The sequence below is a fragment of the Ciconia boyciana genome, chromosome 2, assembly GCF_034638445.1.
Source record: "Ciconia boyciana chromosome 2, ASM3463844v1, whole genome shotgun sequence".
NCBI classification, from domain to species: domain Eukaryota; kingdom Metazoa; phylum Chordata; class Aves; order Ciconiiformes; family Ciconiidae; genus Ciconia; species Ciconia boyciana.
In genome coordinates, this window is record NC_132935.1 from 95,631,349 (window position 1) to 95,651,421 (window position 20,073).

The 20,073-nt window shown below is 44.4% G+C and overlaps 1 protein-coding gene across 9 annotated transcripts in view; it reads left to right on the forward strand.

Annotated features, from left to right (window-relative positions):
• RREB1 (ras responsive element binding protein 1) overlaps positions 1-20,073 on the forward strand; it is a 127,150-nt gene that overhangs the window by 73,498 nt on the left and 33,579 nt on the right. For all 9 annotated transcript variants that reach the window (XM_072853245.1, XM_072853248.1, XM_072853246.1 and 6 more), the window contains 2 exons: positions 10,640-10,784; positions 11,958-12,097. In XM_072853245.1, coding sequence (XP_072709346.1) covers positions 10,640-10,784; positions 11,958-12,097 — 285 coding nt within the window. The remainder of the gene's footprint in view (positions 1-10,639; positions 10,785-11,957; positions 12,098-20,073) is intronic.

Consider the following 20,073-nt stretch of genomic DNA (forward strand, 5'->3'; position numbering starts at 1 on the left):
TTGCTCAGCCTGTTGTCCGTGCACGTCAGAAATACTTGCATCGCTTCTCTAATGAATGTGTGTTCACTCTGTTCCTCCTGTTGTCTGAAAAGACTACTGGGCCAAGTACAGATGAGAATGAGGAAAAGGTCTATCAAACTGTGTTTCTGGTTGCTGTCGTTCCACCTTTAACATCTTCCAGTTTTACCTTTTCTCCCCCCAGTATCTAACCTGCTCAACCTGTTCTAGTTCAGCATGCTGGAACCAGCAAACTGCAGAACGTACCCCCCTCTCAGGGTCAGCAGGCTTTTTCGTCTTTCTTTCTCCCCTCTTTTAAAAATAGGCTATTTGTTAACAGTAGATTGTCAGCATTTGGGGAAACTTCTCTAGCTGTAAAAAGGTGAGGGGAATCTTGGCATTTGGGCTTAGCCAGGACCTTTCACTTGGGTTTTTGAGCCATGATGCTCACCTGCATGATGCACACAGCTTAGGCAAAGACACATTCTGTAAAGTAGTAGTGCCATTATACAACTGGTAAATAGCACACAATATGCAAATACTGCTTTCTGTTTCTTGAGGGCATCTATAGATAGGCTGAGTTCTTCAGGCTGCTCTCTTAGCTGAAGTTTTCTAAACACTCTCAGCAATTTTTTGGTAAATCCTCAGAGTCAGCTCTCTAGTCCTTCATGTAGAAAGATGTCTTAAAACAGAGGAGGTGTACAACTTCCGTGTGGCTCACTTTTGACATCAAGCCACCTCAATGTGTCGTCTTTCTTGACAGTTTCAAACTGAGGGTAAAGAGAGTAAGGCAATCTGTATTGCTCATGGACTGCACCGAAATCAATTTCACTTGAGGGCAAAAGTTCCCAAACTCCTGTAAAGTAGCAGAAGTCATGCGAGGACTTCTCTTTCCAGCTACTATGCTTGACTAAACAGACATGTAACAAGACGTGAAACTTTTTCCTAGCGCTTCTCTGCTCAGCAAGGGAATGCTGTGAGATCACTGCTGGTGAGGAAGGAGGACCACATGTTCAGGAACAGGAGAGGAAATGGGCTGAGCATGTGAAACCTTTTTTGCTAGGATGCCGTCCTCAGTGCTGGGAAAAGTTTACACAACTTGTGTGTGTGCAGTGATAACCCCTTACTTCCTTGCCCCTCGAGTTACTTGGTGACTGCTGATACCGGGGTGATGCGGAGACCCTGCTTTAATGAAGATGTGCTTCTCTTATCTAGTGCAGCTTCCTTGCTTGTATGCGTGCGTGTGTGTGTGCCGGAGGGAGGTATTCGGCTCCATCTGCACAGCGTCCCCAGCATTGCTGTGGCCGTCTATTTTTTCCTCCTCAAGCTGTGTGACGCAGCAAGTTGTTCTGTGCTGTGTGCCATCAGGATTGCTCAACAGTGGAGTGTGAGAGGGAAGCAATTGCATGAGGGCTTTGCCTGGTTCTGGGAAGTAGCTGGGGCTTATGTTTGCTTGGTTGGTAAAGGGGTGCAGTTTTGGGGGGGAGGCAGGATGTACCTGGGAATTCTTCAGCCGTGTTTGCTCTTAAGGATAAAACTTTTCCCCCTTCTGACATCCTTTCTCTAATTTTCTCTCTCTGCCCCCCCCCTTTTTTCCTGATGCTAAAATTTAAAACAGCTTTAATTGTCCTTACCATCTAATAACACTTATTTTCTTTAAACATGAAGTTTCCTGAAAAATCAGCAATGAAGTCATTGGCTAAGGTTATATACAATGATAACTAAAGGACGTGCCTGAAAACAACGAATTTCCAAAAAGATGAAGAAAACAGCAGTTCAGAATGTCCCAGGCCAGGTTTTTGGTAGACTTTTAAAAATCTTATTCCTGCTTAATTTTATTGTTGTTAATAAACTTTTGTCTCCAAGCTTAAGGAATTGCAGGGGCCTCAGAAGGATCTTGTTTTATGCTGTCCCTTACGAAAGAGTTTCTTACAGCTTGGAAGTCTCCTTGCAGTATTGGGCATTGTTAATTTAGGTCTGCTCTGAATTTAATGCAGACTGCGGGCACGCAGTTTGGTGAAGTGATACTGGGAAGCTCACACTGCATTTCCCTCCTCTTTTGCCCTCCCTTATGCAAGGGTTGATGCGAAGTGCAAATGAATGCTTTCTTTTACTGTCCTTTGGGAAGCTTTGCTTTGGAGGCATGGTTTGAATCACTTCCCTGTCACAGCATCATCAGGCAAATATTTATCTCCCTTTTTTCCTTTGAGGTGTTCTGACAATGCTGCTGGTAGGGAACAGGAGTAACTTTGAGCCAAGCTGGGAATGCAGTTGTATCAATCTCAGCCTGTTTGAACTTGCTGATTCTGCGTAGCAAGTAGTTGCTTAAATGTGAATACAGCATAATTATTCAGAAATGGTCCCCCCTGCTTTGGATTTGTAGATCAGTATCTTTCCTCTCACTCATGCTTACAACTTGCCTTTATTCACAGCAAAGCAAAATTTTACTCTAGGATAAAAATACAAAATGCTTTGTGTGCATGTGTGTGTATCGCATATCCTTAGGTATCATGTATTGGCAGCTGCGTGGCACTGGTTAACTTTGCAGGCTGTCCTGGTAGCACTGAAAAGGGATTTCTAATCTGTCATTTGAACGTAATCACAGGTGGCTTTTGCAGCCTTAGTGCACCCAGCTAGTTCTGGTGGATCTAAATAATAATGCTCATGTCATCCTAATGATGCTGTCTGCTGCCCCGCTGTAAGGCTATTTTTGCTTTGCTGGGAGAACCTCATTGCGCAGGGAGATAGACAGTGCGGCAGCCCGTACTGAACTTGAGGGAATGCTTATGGCACGTCTGTGCGGCACCTTGGGCTGCAGCAATTCCCGGGGGGATGCCGAGGGGGCTGCTACACCCACATGCTGCTGCATGCTGCTATACAGGGAGGCTCACCGGGGCTCTGTTAGCCCTGACAGACAGAGCTAATAAGCGCTGCGGCCTCCATAAGGACAATGAGATGTGCCACTCATTAACCCAGGCAAGGTTGCAGTGCCTGGGTGCTGTGGGGAGCGCTAGCTGGGGGATCTCCTGCTATGCCTGGTTGCAGACATGCGGCTAAAATGAGTCAGTGCTTCCCAGTCTGATCCTTCCTGAGACCCATTCGCCCCACTCTGCTCTTTCACTGCATGTGTTACAATGGCTTTCTTACTAGCATAGCCATAGAGATTTCTTGCTGTTCAGCTTCATTTTGTTTATCCCATGCTAGTGTTCAACACTGGTTACCACTAGAATATTTGGTGGTACTTGAAATTTGTTTTGAGATTGCTCCGAAGTTGTAAGAGGGCGTTTCCCAAATGGTTGGGTGTTTGGTATTTGAATGTCTCTTGACTTGCTGTGAAGTGTGCCTGCTTGTCTGAGGGCTTTTTGGGTCATTTTGGGGTTTTTTTGAGGACACAAACAGCAAACAAGCCAAAAAGAGAAGACAAACAGAAACTCGTCCAAGTACAGATCATGTCTGATGTGCAAAATTTACCTGCAGCTTTCTGGTTCCTGTGATTACAACTGGCAAGGGCTGAGCGGATTGCTCTCTTAAGTGGGTGATGTTGGTAATTAGCACTGGAAATACATTGTCAATACAAATTCTCTACATGTTTTAACAAACAAACAAACAACTGACTAAACTCTTTAACCCAAGGGTATAATGTTACTGCACTTTTGACTCAAGTTCCAGTCATATTCACGAGACTCTTAAGGAAGGGGTTAGCAGCAATATATTAAGTGATTGCTCCTAAAAATGCTGCTGCTTCACTTTCTGTTTGTTTACTTCCCGTGCATGTCAAATGGCAGAAGCTTTGAAGAGGAGTTCCCTGTATTTTCCTACATTTCTAGACAATTTGGGCTGAAGTAACATTTGTTAAGCAGAATGAAACAAAAACAGTGATGAAGATGACGTGACCTAGAAATCTCTCGAAAGAGTCATTATTAGTGTAATTTTGAAGGCTGTCTTCTCTTACTCTGTGAGCCATTTTTCATTCCGTGGGGCCTGGAGAACGTCGTGCTCCAAATCTCAACCTGTCTTGGATGCGTCCTGCACTCTTGTTTGTTCTGATATGGTGGCTTGAAGTTGATGCTTAGACAAAGCAGACTTTTTTTTTGTTTTTTAAACAGAGATGTTTGGTCATGTTCTGAATGATAGGCATGCTTTTTCTTTACTGTAAATTATTGAAAACTTTTTTTGATTCTTTGGAGATTATTTACTGTTATTTGAAGGTAGCAATGTAAGTGAAAGATCTCGGGGAAGAAAACAGTGGAAGAAGTAAAACAATTGTATCAGCTAAATTGTACTTAGGGCATCTGACCAGCTCAGTCCTTCCCAGGCTAGCTTGGTGAACTTGAGTAACTTTTTACGTTGGAGGAAAAAAAAAGTATATTGTAAATAAGGTGAAGGATAGAAAGCACTGATCTTTATTCTTAGTCTCTGAATGGTTGGATGTGTGGCTCCCTTGTCTTTAGATAAGCATCAGATGTATGAGGATCATCCCCTTGATTTTGATATCAAACTGCTCAGAAATCATGAGGGAGATGAAGAACAGCCATGTGCAATACAGTAGAGTATAGGGTACATCTAGTGGTAAAGTGGAGAAACTTAGAATAATATGTGGGATATGAAGCCAGAACCTGAACTTGATACTGTCAGATGATCCCTCTGGACTGATAATGCCTGGATTCATTGGCCTCCCCACTGCGTTTCCACAGGCGTGGAGACGTGAGGGAGGAGGGTGTTTATACATGCACTGGATCCTGCTCTCAAGAATTAATCTTGATTTAGATGCTGGGACTTTCCCAACCAGGCCTCAGTGAAATTGCTTGCTGCTCCCCCTCTGGACATGCTGCTCCTTCTAATCAGACCTACCTGGCATAAAGCTCTCTTGAATGAAAGCCAGCAATGCTTGTGCTGCCATAGCTATAAGGGAGAGGCTTAACCCTGGACCCTGCTCAGAGAACGCAGATACACCCTTTTGTTCGACACCTTCCTTTTGCCCGGGTCTCCAAGCCAGGCAGGCCCTTTCGCTTAGGGATGTGGAGCACATCGGCAGCTATGGAAACCCAGGGTGCAGCTACGGTGTGTTTTTTCTCCCCAGAGTTAGAGGTGAGGGATTCCCACGCATGCTGAGGGATGCTCCCTTTCCAAGAGCCAAAGCGGCACTGATCAGGTTATCTGCATGCAAAGCAGGAGCTCCTGGTTTTGTTCATAATTCAGTGGGACCCGGAGCTCGGAGCAGCTGCATCTTCCAGTTGCCTCTTCCAGGATGCTCTGACTCCTCATTCTAGCCTTGAGCCAGCCAGTCAAAACCTGCCCACGTTCTGGTTTTGGCATTGAAGCTGTAGGCTGCCCTGTTTCGAGACCTCCAGAAAGCTTATATGATCAACATGCAAATCCCCTCGGCATTAAGAAAATACAGCAGCCCTTTTTGGAGATGTGGTAAAGACTGGGATGTGACCAGCAGGAGCTGTGTGTCACTTCAGTAGGACACATGCTGGTTTTCCCCCCCCCTCCTATGAGTCACCTCCCTTAGGCACTGATCCAACACCATCCACGGGGAGAAAAAGGAGTAAGGTACTTGAGTTCTGCATTTGTTTATTATTACAAAAGTCTCTTCTTCAATGTAAATTAGCGAAGTATTCACTTGCTACTGTTCTGGTGGAATAGTCGCCCTTCTGAAATCACACTCTGCATTACAGTGTGGGGCTGAAAACTTTTTCTGCCCATTTCTTTTAAAACAGGAAAAAAAAAGGAAAGTGAGGGAATTCTTGTGCAGTATCATCTTAGTAATCCTGTTCACGTGACCGTTAGAGGGGAGAGGAAAGTTGTGGCAGAAGAGGAGAAGCGAAGGTGATTCTCACGGGGAGGATGGAATGAAAGGCAGTCAAGCACTTGAAAAATGCGATTTTGTCGGCAGGGCTGACTGGCACACAGTCGTAGCACAGTTGGATCCTTTTGGCTCACCTGTGAAATTCCTTGTGCAAGGGGGAGGGAAGGGATTACGAGGAGGGCTTTTTCACGTACAGCTGTGCTGCGAAAAGCATAGTGTGTAGCAAGTTATCTGCATTTTTTGCGTTAGCAGTTCTTAAACGTTTAGTTCAGAGGTAGATCAGACCTTGTTTGAAAAAGACCTAATTTCCTCTTTCCATTTCGGGATTATTCTTTGCAAATTCTTCTGGCTCTCTGTCTGGTTTCATTTTAAATAGAGTTCCACCACTTTCTCTGAGAGGTTAATCAAGGCTAGCTAGCACCTAGTGCAAGGGAGTCCTCCCTAATATTAAGCTCTAATGTTTATCTCCTTCCTTTCATCCTGTGTGTCGTGGTTGCATTTTAGTGTTCCACCCTCAGTACTGCCGAGGTGTATATGTACTTGCATGCGTGCTGGGGAGACTAATAACCACCATATGAAGTGCAGGTTTCAGGGCTTTGTACCTTTCTGAGCTTGTCTGTTCTTGGGTTGCTCTGTAGGATGGCTCAGAGCCACAACTCATTGATTTAAATTAGAAAAAAAAGCCAAGTTTCATCCGCTGTGGCTCTGGCTCTCTTCTGAGCTGCAGTAGTGGTCACTTCAGAGCTGCTGGCACATGTTACTCTAACTTGCATCTGTGGCTGAATATCAGCATTTCTGTGCATGTCCTTATTTTGCCCTTCTTTTTTTGCACTACATTCTCACTTAAAGTGTTGAGTGTTTATCTTTATTTTTTGGAACTGATGAATGTCCTATCATTTTCCTTTATCATTGTAAGATGCTGAAAGCCAGGCTGACTTATGAGCCTGGCTTTCGTATTCAAAGTATGCCAGTGTTGTCAGGCCAAAATATGTTGTTACAGTCACAATGGGAAAATAACTTCTAAGCACAGCTTTGTTCCTGTTCTCCTTGTATCTTGGCAGGCTAAATAGTGAGGTCGAGCATTTTCAGCGTTACATACATGTAAGATCTAATCAAGGCAAACTCTTCTAAAGGAGGATAAGGCAACACAAATACTCCTCCTCCCCCCCCCCTTATAGTTAGGAAACTTTTTAAGTAAAAGAAGCCTTGGTGAACTTGGTGAAGGGAGTGTTTAACTTTAAAAGAAAGGATGTGGATGTGACTTGGCATCTGCGGCAGTTCAACCCAAGTTGGGTGATAAATGTTTTCTCCAGGCAGAATGACATCCATGTTGCAAAGTAAAAGAGAGAGATGAAGATTGTGTCTATCCTTTGTACTGCTCGGCTTTATCTTCCCGCTTATCTTGGGCTGTAGCTCTAGTAATCTTTTTCCTCTCCACCCTTGTCTTGATGTAGTGAAACTTGCTTAACCTGCCAAAGGAACAAACCTGCTGGCTGTAATGTGGACAGGTTGCGACTCTCCTTCAGAACTCTGGAACCTGCTGCTTTGGTTTCGGATTTTTCTTTTTTCTTTAATGATTACACGCAGAGAGCTATCACAGCAGCTGTGATATTTGACCTGCACAGTAAAAGTCAAAGGTGCAGTCAGGGTATCTTCCTGTTTATAGCTCAATAGCTTGGGCTGCTTCCTTTCAAACATGCAAAACTAAAACATGAAGGGATTACCACATTCCTTGCTGTGGGTACAGATTCTGCTCTCGCTTTTAGGGCATGGCAAAAGTGCGCAAGTTGCAGGAAGGAGAACTGCAAGCTGGGGGCAGCCAATGACTTTGATACCAGATGTAGCAAAGCCCCCCATCACTGTGGTGCTGCACCCACGTTAGCAAGACCTGCCTTACTAGCATACGTTATACTGCAAACACGGCTGGGACTTCTGGGACTTGCAGGAGCCAGTGTGTTTGCATGCATTAGGTCATGCCAGGCAGAGGTGCCAGGCTGGACTGGCACTAACCTGGAGGTCTCAACAGTTTCTCCTGTTGGTACGCTGTGGGTGTGCCATCACACCCCTCTCAAGTAGGAGCAGCTCCATCAAAACAGGCAGAGTTCAACAGGTGGACAAATGGCAGGAGGAAAGAACTCGGCCCTGAGGAACCTGTTTTGCATGGATAGCTACTAAACAGGAGTTCTGCATACTTGTTACTGGCAGAAAGGAGACTTTAAAAGAAAATAGGAACAAAAAGTCCCATGCTTAATGCATAGCAGGTTTTTTTGTTGTTTGTTTGTTTTCTGGGTGAATGTGATTTAGCTTGACTGCTTTTGCTCTCTAGCTCTCTGAAAAGTAACTGGCCAAGTAATATTAGCTATGCATCAGCCAAGCTGCCAGAAGGTTAAGCATGCAGGCCATGTGTGTGTGTCTGGGGTGGGGGGACAGACAGGCACATGCAAAAGCCTCTGTCTCACTTTCAAAAGCTCATTGAAACTGGAAAGCAGTCTTTACCAAAAAGAAAAAAAAAAAGACCAACAAACCACCTTCCAGGTTTTGCTTTGCCTGTGCAATTGAATACTACGTTTTGTTGTTCCCAGATGCTTTTCGAGTTTTATCTTCAACTATTGGGGACAGAAACCCTTTGAACAAATAACTGGTTTCTTCTCCCTTCTTCTTGCATGAATACAGGCAACTGCTTCTCACACTGTTGATTTATCACCCATAGGAAGCTCTGGGATTGATTTAGCTAGCACAAGAAGTTAGATCAGTGCCATAAGGGGGGAAAAAAAAAAAGACCAAAAAGAGAATAAAGACAATGAGGCAGTACAATACCTGTAGATGCCTTCCCTGCAGGTTTTAGGAGACCAGGTAGCACTGGATTCATGCAGATAAATCAGTTAGCTTTGGTGCCTATGGTGGCGGGGCTACCAGATGGCCAAGGCAGGGGAGTGCACCGCACTGCGGAGGCTGTGTCAGCACTCCGGCTTCTCCCTGGGTCCTGTCAAACCTGGAGAGAGCCAAACCCTTGGAGCTTCAACCTTCCTTCTGCTCCCAGTTGGGTGATCAGCAGGGAAAGAAGTCAGACAAATTCAGCAACGTTTCCATGATCCTGTGCCCAGCCTGCTGGGCACATCTGCACACAGGTTCTCTCTCCTCCTTGGACCTCCCAGAGTGTGACTGACAGGTGTCACCAGTGTCCGTCCACCGTTTGTGTGACCAGTGAGGGTTACTGGGGGGCTGAGGAAGCCATGTATTTCCTCATGGACCTGGTCCTCCGAGCAGCCCCAGCCTTGCCGGGCATTGAAAGCAGACAGTAGCTGAACAGCCATTTTAATCTTGCATCGGTTCTTGTATGTGTGGTGCTTTTGGCTTGAGGCTGTTCCCGCGTAACACCCTCAGAAGCCTGGCTGTAGTTTGAGATGGTAATTTAGATGCCTTTTTTTTTTTTTAGAAAGGTTTTAGAAAGAGATTGTGAAAGGACATGTTAAAAAAAGCGTTGTGTGAGGAGACAGTCCTCCCAGCAGCTCCAGTGGAGTCTGCCCGTGGGTCAGTTTGGTCCAGTGTGTTATCTTGAAGCATCATGCCCTTGGCATCCAAAACTAAAACGGATTTTATGTCATAACACCCAAGCAGTTATGAGGACATAGGAGACTCGTCTAGGTTACAACAGTCTCTCATGTTTGAACATGGTAGTGTGCAGTCAGGTTAAATGGCATGGTCCTGAGCCGACTTGGGGGTGTGACTTCTGAAGGATGTGCACGAATGCCATTAACATTGTCTCCCTTGTGCTGCTTTGAAGTCAGCCATATAGACAAAGGGCAGCTCTCTCCTGCACTCCCATTTCTACGTATTAGAAGCAAAAATTTCCGTTGCCTGTAGGAGCCTAAGTTTGATTTTTTTCAAAAGCACTATAAATTTGAAGTGAGGCTAAAGGCCCTACATTTTTTTTAAAAAAGAAAATTTACAATTTGAGCTTTCAGTACTCAGAAAAAGAAGCATGGGAGCAATACCCCAGAACTAGCTGACAGTGTCTTCCTCAGGTTGCGGATACTGAAAACCAAGAGGCAAGCGGGTCAGGTATACAGATATTCATGAGATTGCTTCCTGAGCCATTTTGGCCATCTCCACTTTCCAGTGTCTTTGTGACAAGAAGAAGTTGTTTTCCCTCAGAAGCAGGTTTGTGAACGTGCTTTGGCAATACGGAGTTTTGCAAGACAAACCTGCTGCAGCTTAACAGTGTGACCAGATATATCTTGATTTCAAAGTTGCAGTTGAAATTCAATACTGGGGTGCACCAGTGAGTTAATGATGAGAAGGAAACAAACGTATTTAAGAAGTGTTGCTCTGATGTTGACATATACCGATCCATTGGGGGTGCTGTCTGAAACTACAGAAGGAGAGCCAGCTGAAGGTGGGGCACTTCTTTTGCACTGAGAGAAGTGGATGCTAAGCTGCAGGCTTTTACTTACTAGACCACCACAGGACTGGGAGGCTAGGCCTGTAGATTACCATGCAGTATTAGGCGGAAGCAGGGCCTGTTGAATGATGGGGGACGGGCATGATGCTCATGGGGCCAGGTGCCAGTGGAGCAAGTGCTGTGCTGTGGGTCGGGGCAGGGGGGAGAGCTGCCGGGCTCCCTGCTGCAGCCCCGCACAGTCCTGGGCGCTGCAAAGGGCCCGTGCTGGATTGTGCCCCAGCTGACTTTCAGAAGTGCAGTCCGGTTTATGGGATCTCTGCTGGTATCCTTTAAAGGCAAACCTTAGAAGTGGTGTTGGCGCTAAAATTTACGCGGACTTGCCGCCCCGATTTGCCTGCTGACAGTGTCTTCTTCCCCCTCCTGCTCAGGCACATGAAGATTCATGAGAAGGATCCGAACAGCACAGCAAGCACAACTCCCCCATCGCCGCTGAAGCGCAGGCGATTATCTTCAAAACGGAAGTTTAGTCATGATGCTGAGATGGACAGAGAGGAGAGGACACCTGCAAAAAAGGTTCTTTATGGGGCACGAAGCAAAAGACTTTCCTGGCTACCTCCTAAACTGTCAGCTGTTGTGTTTGTGCAGTCAGCATAGAAGTATTAAAATGTGGTCTTGTTACAGCCCTGTATATAGTTTAAGATGCCATGCTTTTCCTCTGTAGCCAACACTGTTGTCTGAGATTGAAAATGAATTTCTGATTTCAGAGATTGAAATAATTTAGTTTTAAAATTCTTTATTGTTTAAATTTTTGGGTTTGCTTATGATTTATATTAGGTAATTGATGTTGGATGACACGGGGATGAACTATTCTTCTGCTACTGCAGCTTTTCCCCTAGTTTTTTTCTCCCATTTAATTCATAGTAGTCTTGCAGGATAGTGATTGGAACTTTTAAAAAACCAGTGTTTACTTCAAAAGCAGCAACAGCTTAAGTCTGTTTTGTCTTGATCTGGAGAAAAAAAATATCTGTAGTACATTTCCTTTTCACAGTAGCATAATCCTGCATTATGGGAGTTGCAAGAGCAACCAGAAAATATTTATTTGAAGGCTAGACATTTCCATTAGGGTTTTGTTTATGAAATATTTTGGTGCATTTCAGTCATTTATACAAAATGTATGATGGCTGCCAAACTTAACTCGACCCTTTCCACTTACTGTCTCTAAATGGCAAGCTAGTAGCAGTTCCATTTAGCTCAGTATCCCTTGTTTCTGTGCATGCTTTTCTCCCTGTAATCAGAAGAGGGCTGTAGAAAACATGCAGAAGTTCATTGCTTTTCCCTGGACCACTTGAGTTAGGAGTTGGCAGTATCTCAGTGGCATAAATAATTGAGGCTGACAGCTCACCTGGTTTTCTAAAGGGGGAGGAATGCTAGTTCAGTGGTATATAAATATACAGTTTATAAGTTGTTCAGATTGCAGTTTCTCATTAGAATTGGTGTGTCCATGACTTAGCCGCACACTTTTATCTCCTACTGAGCCCCTTTTCTGTCGTGCATGTTCTCACACATGCAGAGGCTCTGTTGCTCACCTTGTCTCTATTGCCAAAATGAGTCAGTTCTGGTCGCCTGCAGCAAAGTTACAGATGAAGCCTGCTGCTTCGTTTTTAAGAGAAGGACTTCAAATGGATTGCATGTTTGGTTTGTTGCTTAAAATTCGATCTAGTGAGGTTTTTTTCCCTCTCTCTGAAGGTTGTCGAGGATGGTCACTCCGGTGAAGGGGATAAAAAGGCTGAGGAGGAAGTTTATCATTGTCCAGTGTGTTTCAAAGATTTTTTTTGCAAGTATGGGCTGGAGTCCCACATGGAGACACATCCAGATAATTCGCTGAGGTAAGAAATAGTCCCAAGAGTGTTTCTGGTCACCAGATGGCCTGAGGGAGCCTGCTGGGGAGGGGCAGGAGCCAGTCAGCCCCCTGCACTGTTAACTTGCCCTCCTTTGTGATTTGGAACAGATTTTTAAATGTTTCTGCCTCATCTTATGTCACCAGGGTGCTGTAGGGCTTAATTTTACTATTTTTTGCAAATACAAGAAATCTTGCCAGTTAATAGCTGGGAATGTTTTTAGAAGAAATTAAAGCCCCGCTTCCTCCCCTTCAAACCCATCACTGTTGTTAAATAAAACTGTAAAATGCCAACATTGCAAAATTTTAACAAGTTAAACTAAAGATGCTTAAAACATGAAGCAAAACTTGATAAAATTATTCAGGTACCAACAGATGAGATTATTCTGCTTGGGGAGAAGGCGGCAGCTGGATATAAAGGTTTTGTTGTCTGTCATGGGAGTGAGTGAAGATAGATGAGTTTCTGGTTCCAGACTTTCAATAAAATGTGTTATGCTTTTCTGCCTGTTGAGGTTAGGGAATGATTTGGATTTTGGCTTAAATCAGCTTCTCTTAACAAGGGAAAATTTGTTATTAATTGTTCGGGAAGGTGCTTGGGTGTTGTGTTTTGGTTCAATTGCCCCTGGGACTCCTGATACTTTTTTATTTCCTGTTTTTTACCGTAGGAAAATGTAGAGCCAGATACATGAAGATATAAAAGAGATATTCCAAGTCTAGTTTAAACATGTAGAAAAGCTGCTATTTTAGAAAAGGGCATTGTCCATTTGCAGAAGCTTATCGGTGTTTTAAGCTTATTTTGGGACATTGGACTCTAATGATCTTTTCGGAAGGGTGCAGGATTCAGCATCTTGAAGTGTCAACACTCTCTCCTGAATACAGTTTCTTAATAGAATGACATGGAGGAGAGCCATCCCATTCTATTAAATGGGATTAATTCTATTAAATTTTCCAATTTTTTTAAAATTAGAAAACCTTGGTAAATACGTGTAAAACCATTTTTAAGGGCATTGTAAGTGCTATAATTATTGGGTAAAGGAGTTGGAAAGCTCTTTCTTAAACTTGGTCCAGCAAATAGTAGTTAATTAAATGGAGTTTGCTGTTTCTGAATAAGTGAATTCAATTTTCATTACAGAGCAAAACTGAAACAGTTGTTCTCTGGTAAGAGCTCTGCAACCTACACAAAAGGAAGTCTGAGATAATTTTGCCACATACTCTACGCTTTAGAGAAAGCGGCTGTCGTATTAGGCTTATCCTGGCATTAGCCTCATTTTGAAGCTTCTATGAAGATATGACCTCTTTGCAAAGTTATGTGCCATGGACCCGAGTAGAGAGGTAGATTCTCTTGCTTTGAGTGATGGGTAAAAGATAACAGAACAGATACCCTTCTAGCTTGGCAGCTTTGCAGTCTGCTGCGGCAAGGCAGAAAGATACACTGGCTGTGCAAGCATGCTCTTCATGCTTTGGATAATATTATTTTGGATAATATTCTCCTGAAATGGATTTTGCTACCCTTGATTGTGTTGAGCAACAAAGACTAAAATGTGTCCCTAAATCAAAGCCACGATTGTCAGGCTCTGTGGGCGTGAGTTCAGGCTGGTGCTGGGATGCTGGTCTTTATGAGCTTGTCTAGACGATGGTAAGGGGGGGTTTGTCAAATACTTGCTTTAGCAATTTAAGACATGTCCGTGGAGATAGAGCAGGGCAAGTAAGCTGTGGTTCTCCCTGGTCAGCTAACGTATTTCAAACGCAACTTGCCCTGCCTTTCTGGTTTAAAACACCTTTTGTCCTAGTTCAGGCAAGTCAAATGGCACTGTCTGCTTGGCCAAAACTAGCAGAAAGTCCTCTGGTAAGCAGAGCAGTCTGGGCTGCTGTTAAGGTGACTCTTTCATCCCAAAGGAAATGGGTTAAAATCCTTGGCAGGCAGGGGCTGTAATCCCCTGGTTCCCAGGGTTCTGCACCACCGTTTGTAGGATACAAGAAGATATGCTGAATGTGGCGTGCCATTCTCAGTCCTGAGTTCACGTGACTGAATGATTCCTCTTGGGGAGGCTTAGGGGTGTTTTTTTGAGTGAAAGAGATGAAGAAAAGAACATTTTGCTAGAGTATCAGAGCAGGAGGCACAGATGTATGGGTGTGCTCGTGGCAGGAGAGCAAACTGCAAAATGTTAGAAGGCAGTCATCAAATCCTAGTGTTTCCCTATTACAGAAGACAAGCAGAGAAAGCAGAGGAAGCAGAGGAAGACCTCTGCTTAAACAAAGTTCAAACAAACAAAAAAGCATAGCAGCTGTGTTACGAGCAAAGAGCAGGGAGCAGAACACGCTCAGTCTCTTTTTATGGCCAATATTGTAAAAGCAGAGTCACTTGATTAGGACTTCTGTGAGGCAGGTATCAGATGTGCATCCCAGAGCCAGATGCTCTGGGTCTGGCAGTTGGTTTGCAGCTACTGCTTTAGGTAGCCCAGCACAGACTGTTTTGTCATGACCAAAAATAAGTGATGCTCAATCTGCTTAGCCGTGCCTTTCCTTGTAAACCACAGAGCAAACATCCAACTCCTTTCTGCTCCCCCAGTAGTTAGTATAAAAATGATTGCAGACATCGGCTCTGGAGCGATGCACCAGCGTGCATTGCTTTGACAGTGGTACCAGCCTCCCTTCAGGGATGCATCCCCAGCAGCAGCGAAGTGCCAGGATGTGCAGGAGCTTCTTCCTGCCTTCCTTGTGGTCCTTTAATCCTGCCATTGTAGTGCTGTTGTGTAAATACAGCCTCTGTCTGTCTGTCCCGGCCCCCCTCTGCTAAGTAGCAGAAAAGGTGAGGCTGTCTGACAGCCCCCGGGTCAGTATGTGAGCAGCTAATTTACAGGGTGGGCCATTACCCTTCCAGATACTGTCAAATGAACAACTTTAAATCACAGGGTTAGCTGTTCAAAGTCAGATGAAAAGACACCCCGCATTGTCTTCCCCAGTACTGCTTTTTCATGTAAAGCCCTGAGTGGGGAGGACCTCATTGTTTACTTGCAGCAGAATAAACAATACTTAATCCACTGATTGTGTGAGAGGGGCTCCCGCTTGGGAGAGTATCTCTTGATTATGTAAAATCCGAAATCGTGCATCTTTGTCTCCTAATTACGGTAAGAACTGCCCTGCTCTTGGGAGCAATAATAGGGCTCTTTGTCCCACTGACAATGGGCTGTGGCACTGCATCTCCTTCATGTCATTACCCCCCCTGGTCAGTCTCTGTCCCTTTGAAGCCCTGGGACCTGCACCCTAATTAGTGACATGAGCTGGTCCCAGCAAGGTTGGCTGCAGTCCCCATTAGCAGTGGGAGGTGGCCCAGGGATGCTTTCTAACCCTCTTTGCCTCTCTACCTGGATTATTTAAAGAAGACGTCTGTTTCCCTGTAGCTGGGGCCTCAGGACACCGTCTATTTTGGCGAGTTTGTATCTGAGTGTTGATATAATTAGCAGAGCGCTGAAACGCTGTGTAGCCAATAGGGAAAATAAGAAACCTCGCGGAGCAGGGTAACTTGTCTGGAAACTTTTGTGGCAGAGGGTTGCTGTCAAACATGGTAATGCACTTGTAAAGGTCGCCTGACAGACAGCTCTGAGCAACATCAGCAGTGCAAGCAAAGGAGACATGAGGATTTCCTGGGGAGAAACCTCTCGAGGCGCTTATGTGAGGTTTCTCCTCTTTCCTTTGGCAAATACAATGGAACAGGCTTAAAGTAAAACGTGTGGCTTTTAAAAAAGTGCATGCACTATAAAATTCCTCTGTTGGGTTTCACTGTAACCAGAGCATACCCTTTATATTTCCTCTCTTCCTCCTCCAGGAGGCTTCTTACAGTACTCTCTTTACCAACAGCTGAAGGTTTTTTGATTTTTCCTTCCTCACAGCAGCAAGGAGACCTTTATGCTGCCTCTCATGCCCGTGTATCTTCCTGAGGAGAGGAGGAGGGAGGTGGTGACAGCATTGCAGTTACCTCCTTTCTAAGAGAGACATGTTTCAACATCAGTTCTCAGCAAGGATAGTTGTGCAGTTTGAACATGGTAAAAGCCTGGATCTTAATGAGTGTTATGGGGACTTTCTGATCACATTTGGTTCAGTGTGGCATTGCCTTCAGTTACGTTTTTTGTTTTTGCTAACTTTTTATAGGAGACATGAAATAAATAGACATTGCAGAGTGTGAAAGACACTGTCTGCCTCAGTCAACTGAGCTGACCTGGTGACCAGAACCAGTAGATGCCTGTTGCCATGAATGGATTCAGGGTAGATTAAGTTTTTTGACCTTTTACAGAGCATGTCCAAACAGTGAAATAATATATTAAGCTTTGTAACTTGCCAAATCCCAGGCATATTTTCACAAGGACAGCAAAAGCAGTTCTCTTGCCCCAGGGTAATGTGCTTCTGTAGAACTTCCAAACAAAGAAAACCAAAAGCCATTCACAGTCTACCTTGTTCTTCAAAACAGCCTACCCAAGTTTTGCTGCAACTTGTAAGGTCAAATTGGCTAGAGGTTGAATGCCACCATGGAAAGCTGTTGTTTTGAACAGTTAGATCGGTAACAGGCATAGGCAGAGATGAGCTCAGGTCCTGGAATGGAAAGTGTCAGAACACCCTGACCATTGGTGTCTGTTATCGTCTGCCTCCAGTTTTGCCAGGGTAACCACTGCGAGCTCTTGTTTCTGAAAGCACTCCCAGGTCGCAAATGCTATCAGCGTGTCTTGGTGTTACCTGGCTTCACTCCGAAGAAGCGGACAACTTAAATGCCCTAGGAATGGTCTCCCGGGCTCTGTGGGTAAACTGTTTCACAAGATGTCATATGCAGCTTGCGATTCAGTTGGGCTGGTCACCAGGTTTCCCCCTTTGCCAGCACATCACCATTCTTCAGTGCATGGTGTCAGGTGGTGGGATGCTGCAAGGCACCTGGACCTATGTCCCAATCTTAAATAATTTTAGCCAATGCACATGAGGAGCCCTGTTTAAGTCAAGACAAAAGGAAGTGGTTTTTGAGTCAAAATGATTCCAGCTGCTTAGAAGATTACATGTTCATTGCCCAGGTACAGTTCTTCAGGGCAGTTCTGCACATCAGCTTTGGGGAGATAAAATAGCCAAGAAAATAAATTAATGTAAATTTAAAGCATAGGGAGATGATTTCAACCATTAGCACCAGTAGAAAAGACTAGTACAAGTCTAAGTTGTGTATGAAGCAGCAATGTGACTGCATAAAAGTACGTTGTACAGGATGTAAAAGAAAAAAAACACCAGAAAAAACCCCTTAAGTTTCATTCCTGTTTTTGCCAATGCCTACTTAAGCAACTTTAGGAATTCACTTTCTATCTTTTCGCTCCGTATATAGTAGGGAATAATCCTGCTGACTTCATTTTTGTGAAGTATGTTGCTTTCCACTGTGGTCAGGCTTTTGTGAGAAGAGGGTGTTAGTGACATTGAAACTTACAAGAGTGAATGTGTTTGAAAACTAAGTGTTGTTTGCCATTTACGTTACTTGTGAGGCAAAACTACGGGTTCATGGTGGGGAGAGGAAGTTTTTTCCTGGTAGTTGACACTACTGTTACTGGAAGCAACTTGAATCATGAGTGACAAATGGTCTTCATGCAGCATTGTGAAATTTCATACTACTTTTCCATCTCTGTCACAACTGTTGGTGTGCACACAGATATGCCTTATTCCTTGTGAGCACTGCAAAATGTGAAATGTTGTGCTCTTCTAATGCAGCTGGATAATTCTGAGGTTGTGGTATCCTACATGATTGTTGAGTACTGAGAGACAGGTGGAGAGCACTCCAGCATAGACTTGTTTATGGACCTCCTTGACCTTTGGTTTTGGCACACTATACTTTGGCCCCAGTAATTCCCTTCTTAGTCATTGTTTGTGATTGTACCAGCAAGGATAGTTTAGGTAGGAACTGCTGCTGGAGTTACTGAGTACTAACAGGGTCAATGCTACAAGACTTGTTATATCCAAGGATGGAGGTGCACAAGGGTCAGTTGTGTGGCATTGCCAATTCGGCTGACTCTTCTGCTCTGCTCTGCTCTGCAAGCCGCTTGCTCGGTGTCTTGCTGATAGGAACTAGGAACTGAATCCTGATCTCTGTTGGCAGCATTTTCAGTGCAGGAGCAATTCCGTGAGCCAGCGGGTGACAATGAAATCCAGCCCTGGTAAATGCTAGGACCAAAAATATGCTGTGGTACAATGCAACTCTTAATGTCGATAAGGCAGAGGAGAGGGTATGCAAGCAAGCTGGTGAATTCATCCTTTTACTGAGCAAATGGAGAAATAAAATCAGTGGGTTGAGCATCTGTCTGTATGCTGTCTTGCAAAAGCAGACCAGAACTGCATTTTAAGTGCTTTCTGAAGTTTCTGTTCAGAAAAGAGAGATGGGAAACATCTGAAGAGCAGCACGAGTCCAACGCTGGCCTAGAAGTGGTCAGCTCACATCAGGGAGCAAATTGTGCGAGGAGACTGGGAATCCAGAGCAGCCGGGTAAAAATACCAGATGGTGAATGGACACAGGGAGTGACGCTCTCATGTGAAACTGTGTGGTGTGTCACATGGTGTTGAATATCTTAGCTTGGTTGCAAGAATAGAAAGTGGGTAAAATGCAAAGCTGACTGTAGAGGAAAGCTTCTCGTAAAAGGGAATACAGGAGGGAAAGAGGGCTGAGCCAAAATACGTTATTAGCATGCCTGCCTGATCCTGATGACCAGGGTTTGTTTATATGCAGGCTCTCTGAAAGTGCTGGCTGCTGCTTATTGTATTAGCAGTCACGTCTGCATGCTGAGCATAGCTTACCTGCGAATGTAGATAAGGGCAAGGGTGTTCAGTCCAGATTCGGCTGCACGTATGTGTGAGCCCTGTTGTCATCAGTGGACGGTTATAGGATAGACAAGCGCCTGTAGATGTGTTTTCTTCTTAGGTTACTTGTGAAAAGTGGTGTTGCTTTTTTAACATGGTAGACACATAGATTTTTTTTTTTTTAACTCTTGCCATTAATTTTAAAACTACACAAGTACTTCCCTTCCATATTTGAGTGATGTGTTAGAAGGCAGGAAGAGCTTTGCTTTTCTTACTCCAAAAGAATACCAGAAGGTCCACTTGAGTTTGTGTGCCCAAATAATGACTTTTATTCTGGATGCTGTGCAGCTTCCAATTTTGGTAGCTGTAGAGGACTGTACTGGTCATGCCTTTTTTTTCCCAGGTATGCTTGCCGTAATTATGAAACCCTTCATTCTTACTTATGTTGATCTTCAGCTCTTGCTCAGTGATTCTGTCCAGCCAATTTCTTGACACTTCTGGTTTTTAAAACTTTGACCTTTATTAAGTAAAAAGGTCATTATGAAAAAATGAACTACTTTGTGCAAGTGTCTGCAGGCCATCTCCCATTTTCCCTTTATTTGTTCTTAGTTACATGTTAATTCTGTTGAAGTAAATGGTAGAGTAACCTACTGTTCCACTGGGGCAGAGGTATTTAAATCTGGCACTGCTGAAGTGTTGCTGGTACATGCAATTCATTACAGTGTTGGGAAGAAGTGAAATCTTTTTTCCTGATTTTTCTTAGATCACACGCAAAGTTAAAAGATGGCACAGGATGGCTTGTGCCTTTTTATTAAACCTTATAGCGGTTAACTTCACTTGAGTTACGCTGCCTGTGGGAGTCACGATACGCCGGTACGGACACTGGCTCTGCAGCATGCCGACAAGTTTCTGAAGCACGACATCACCCTGGTTTATATCAGATCTGCCCTGGCTCCTACATGATACTTTTCTCGCCTGGACCACAGCGCGGCTGTAGGAATGCACATAGCATTGTGCATCCCTCTATTAATAGAAGGACTGCGCAGTGGTTTCAGCCTTTGCTGCACCCAAGGGTGGCTTCTTTGAGGGAGAGGATTAAAGGGAGCGATGGGACACATTGGTAACAAAGTCGGACAGCCAGTGGGGAGGTGGGAG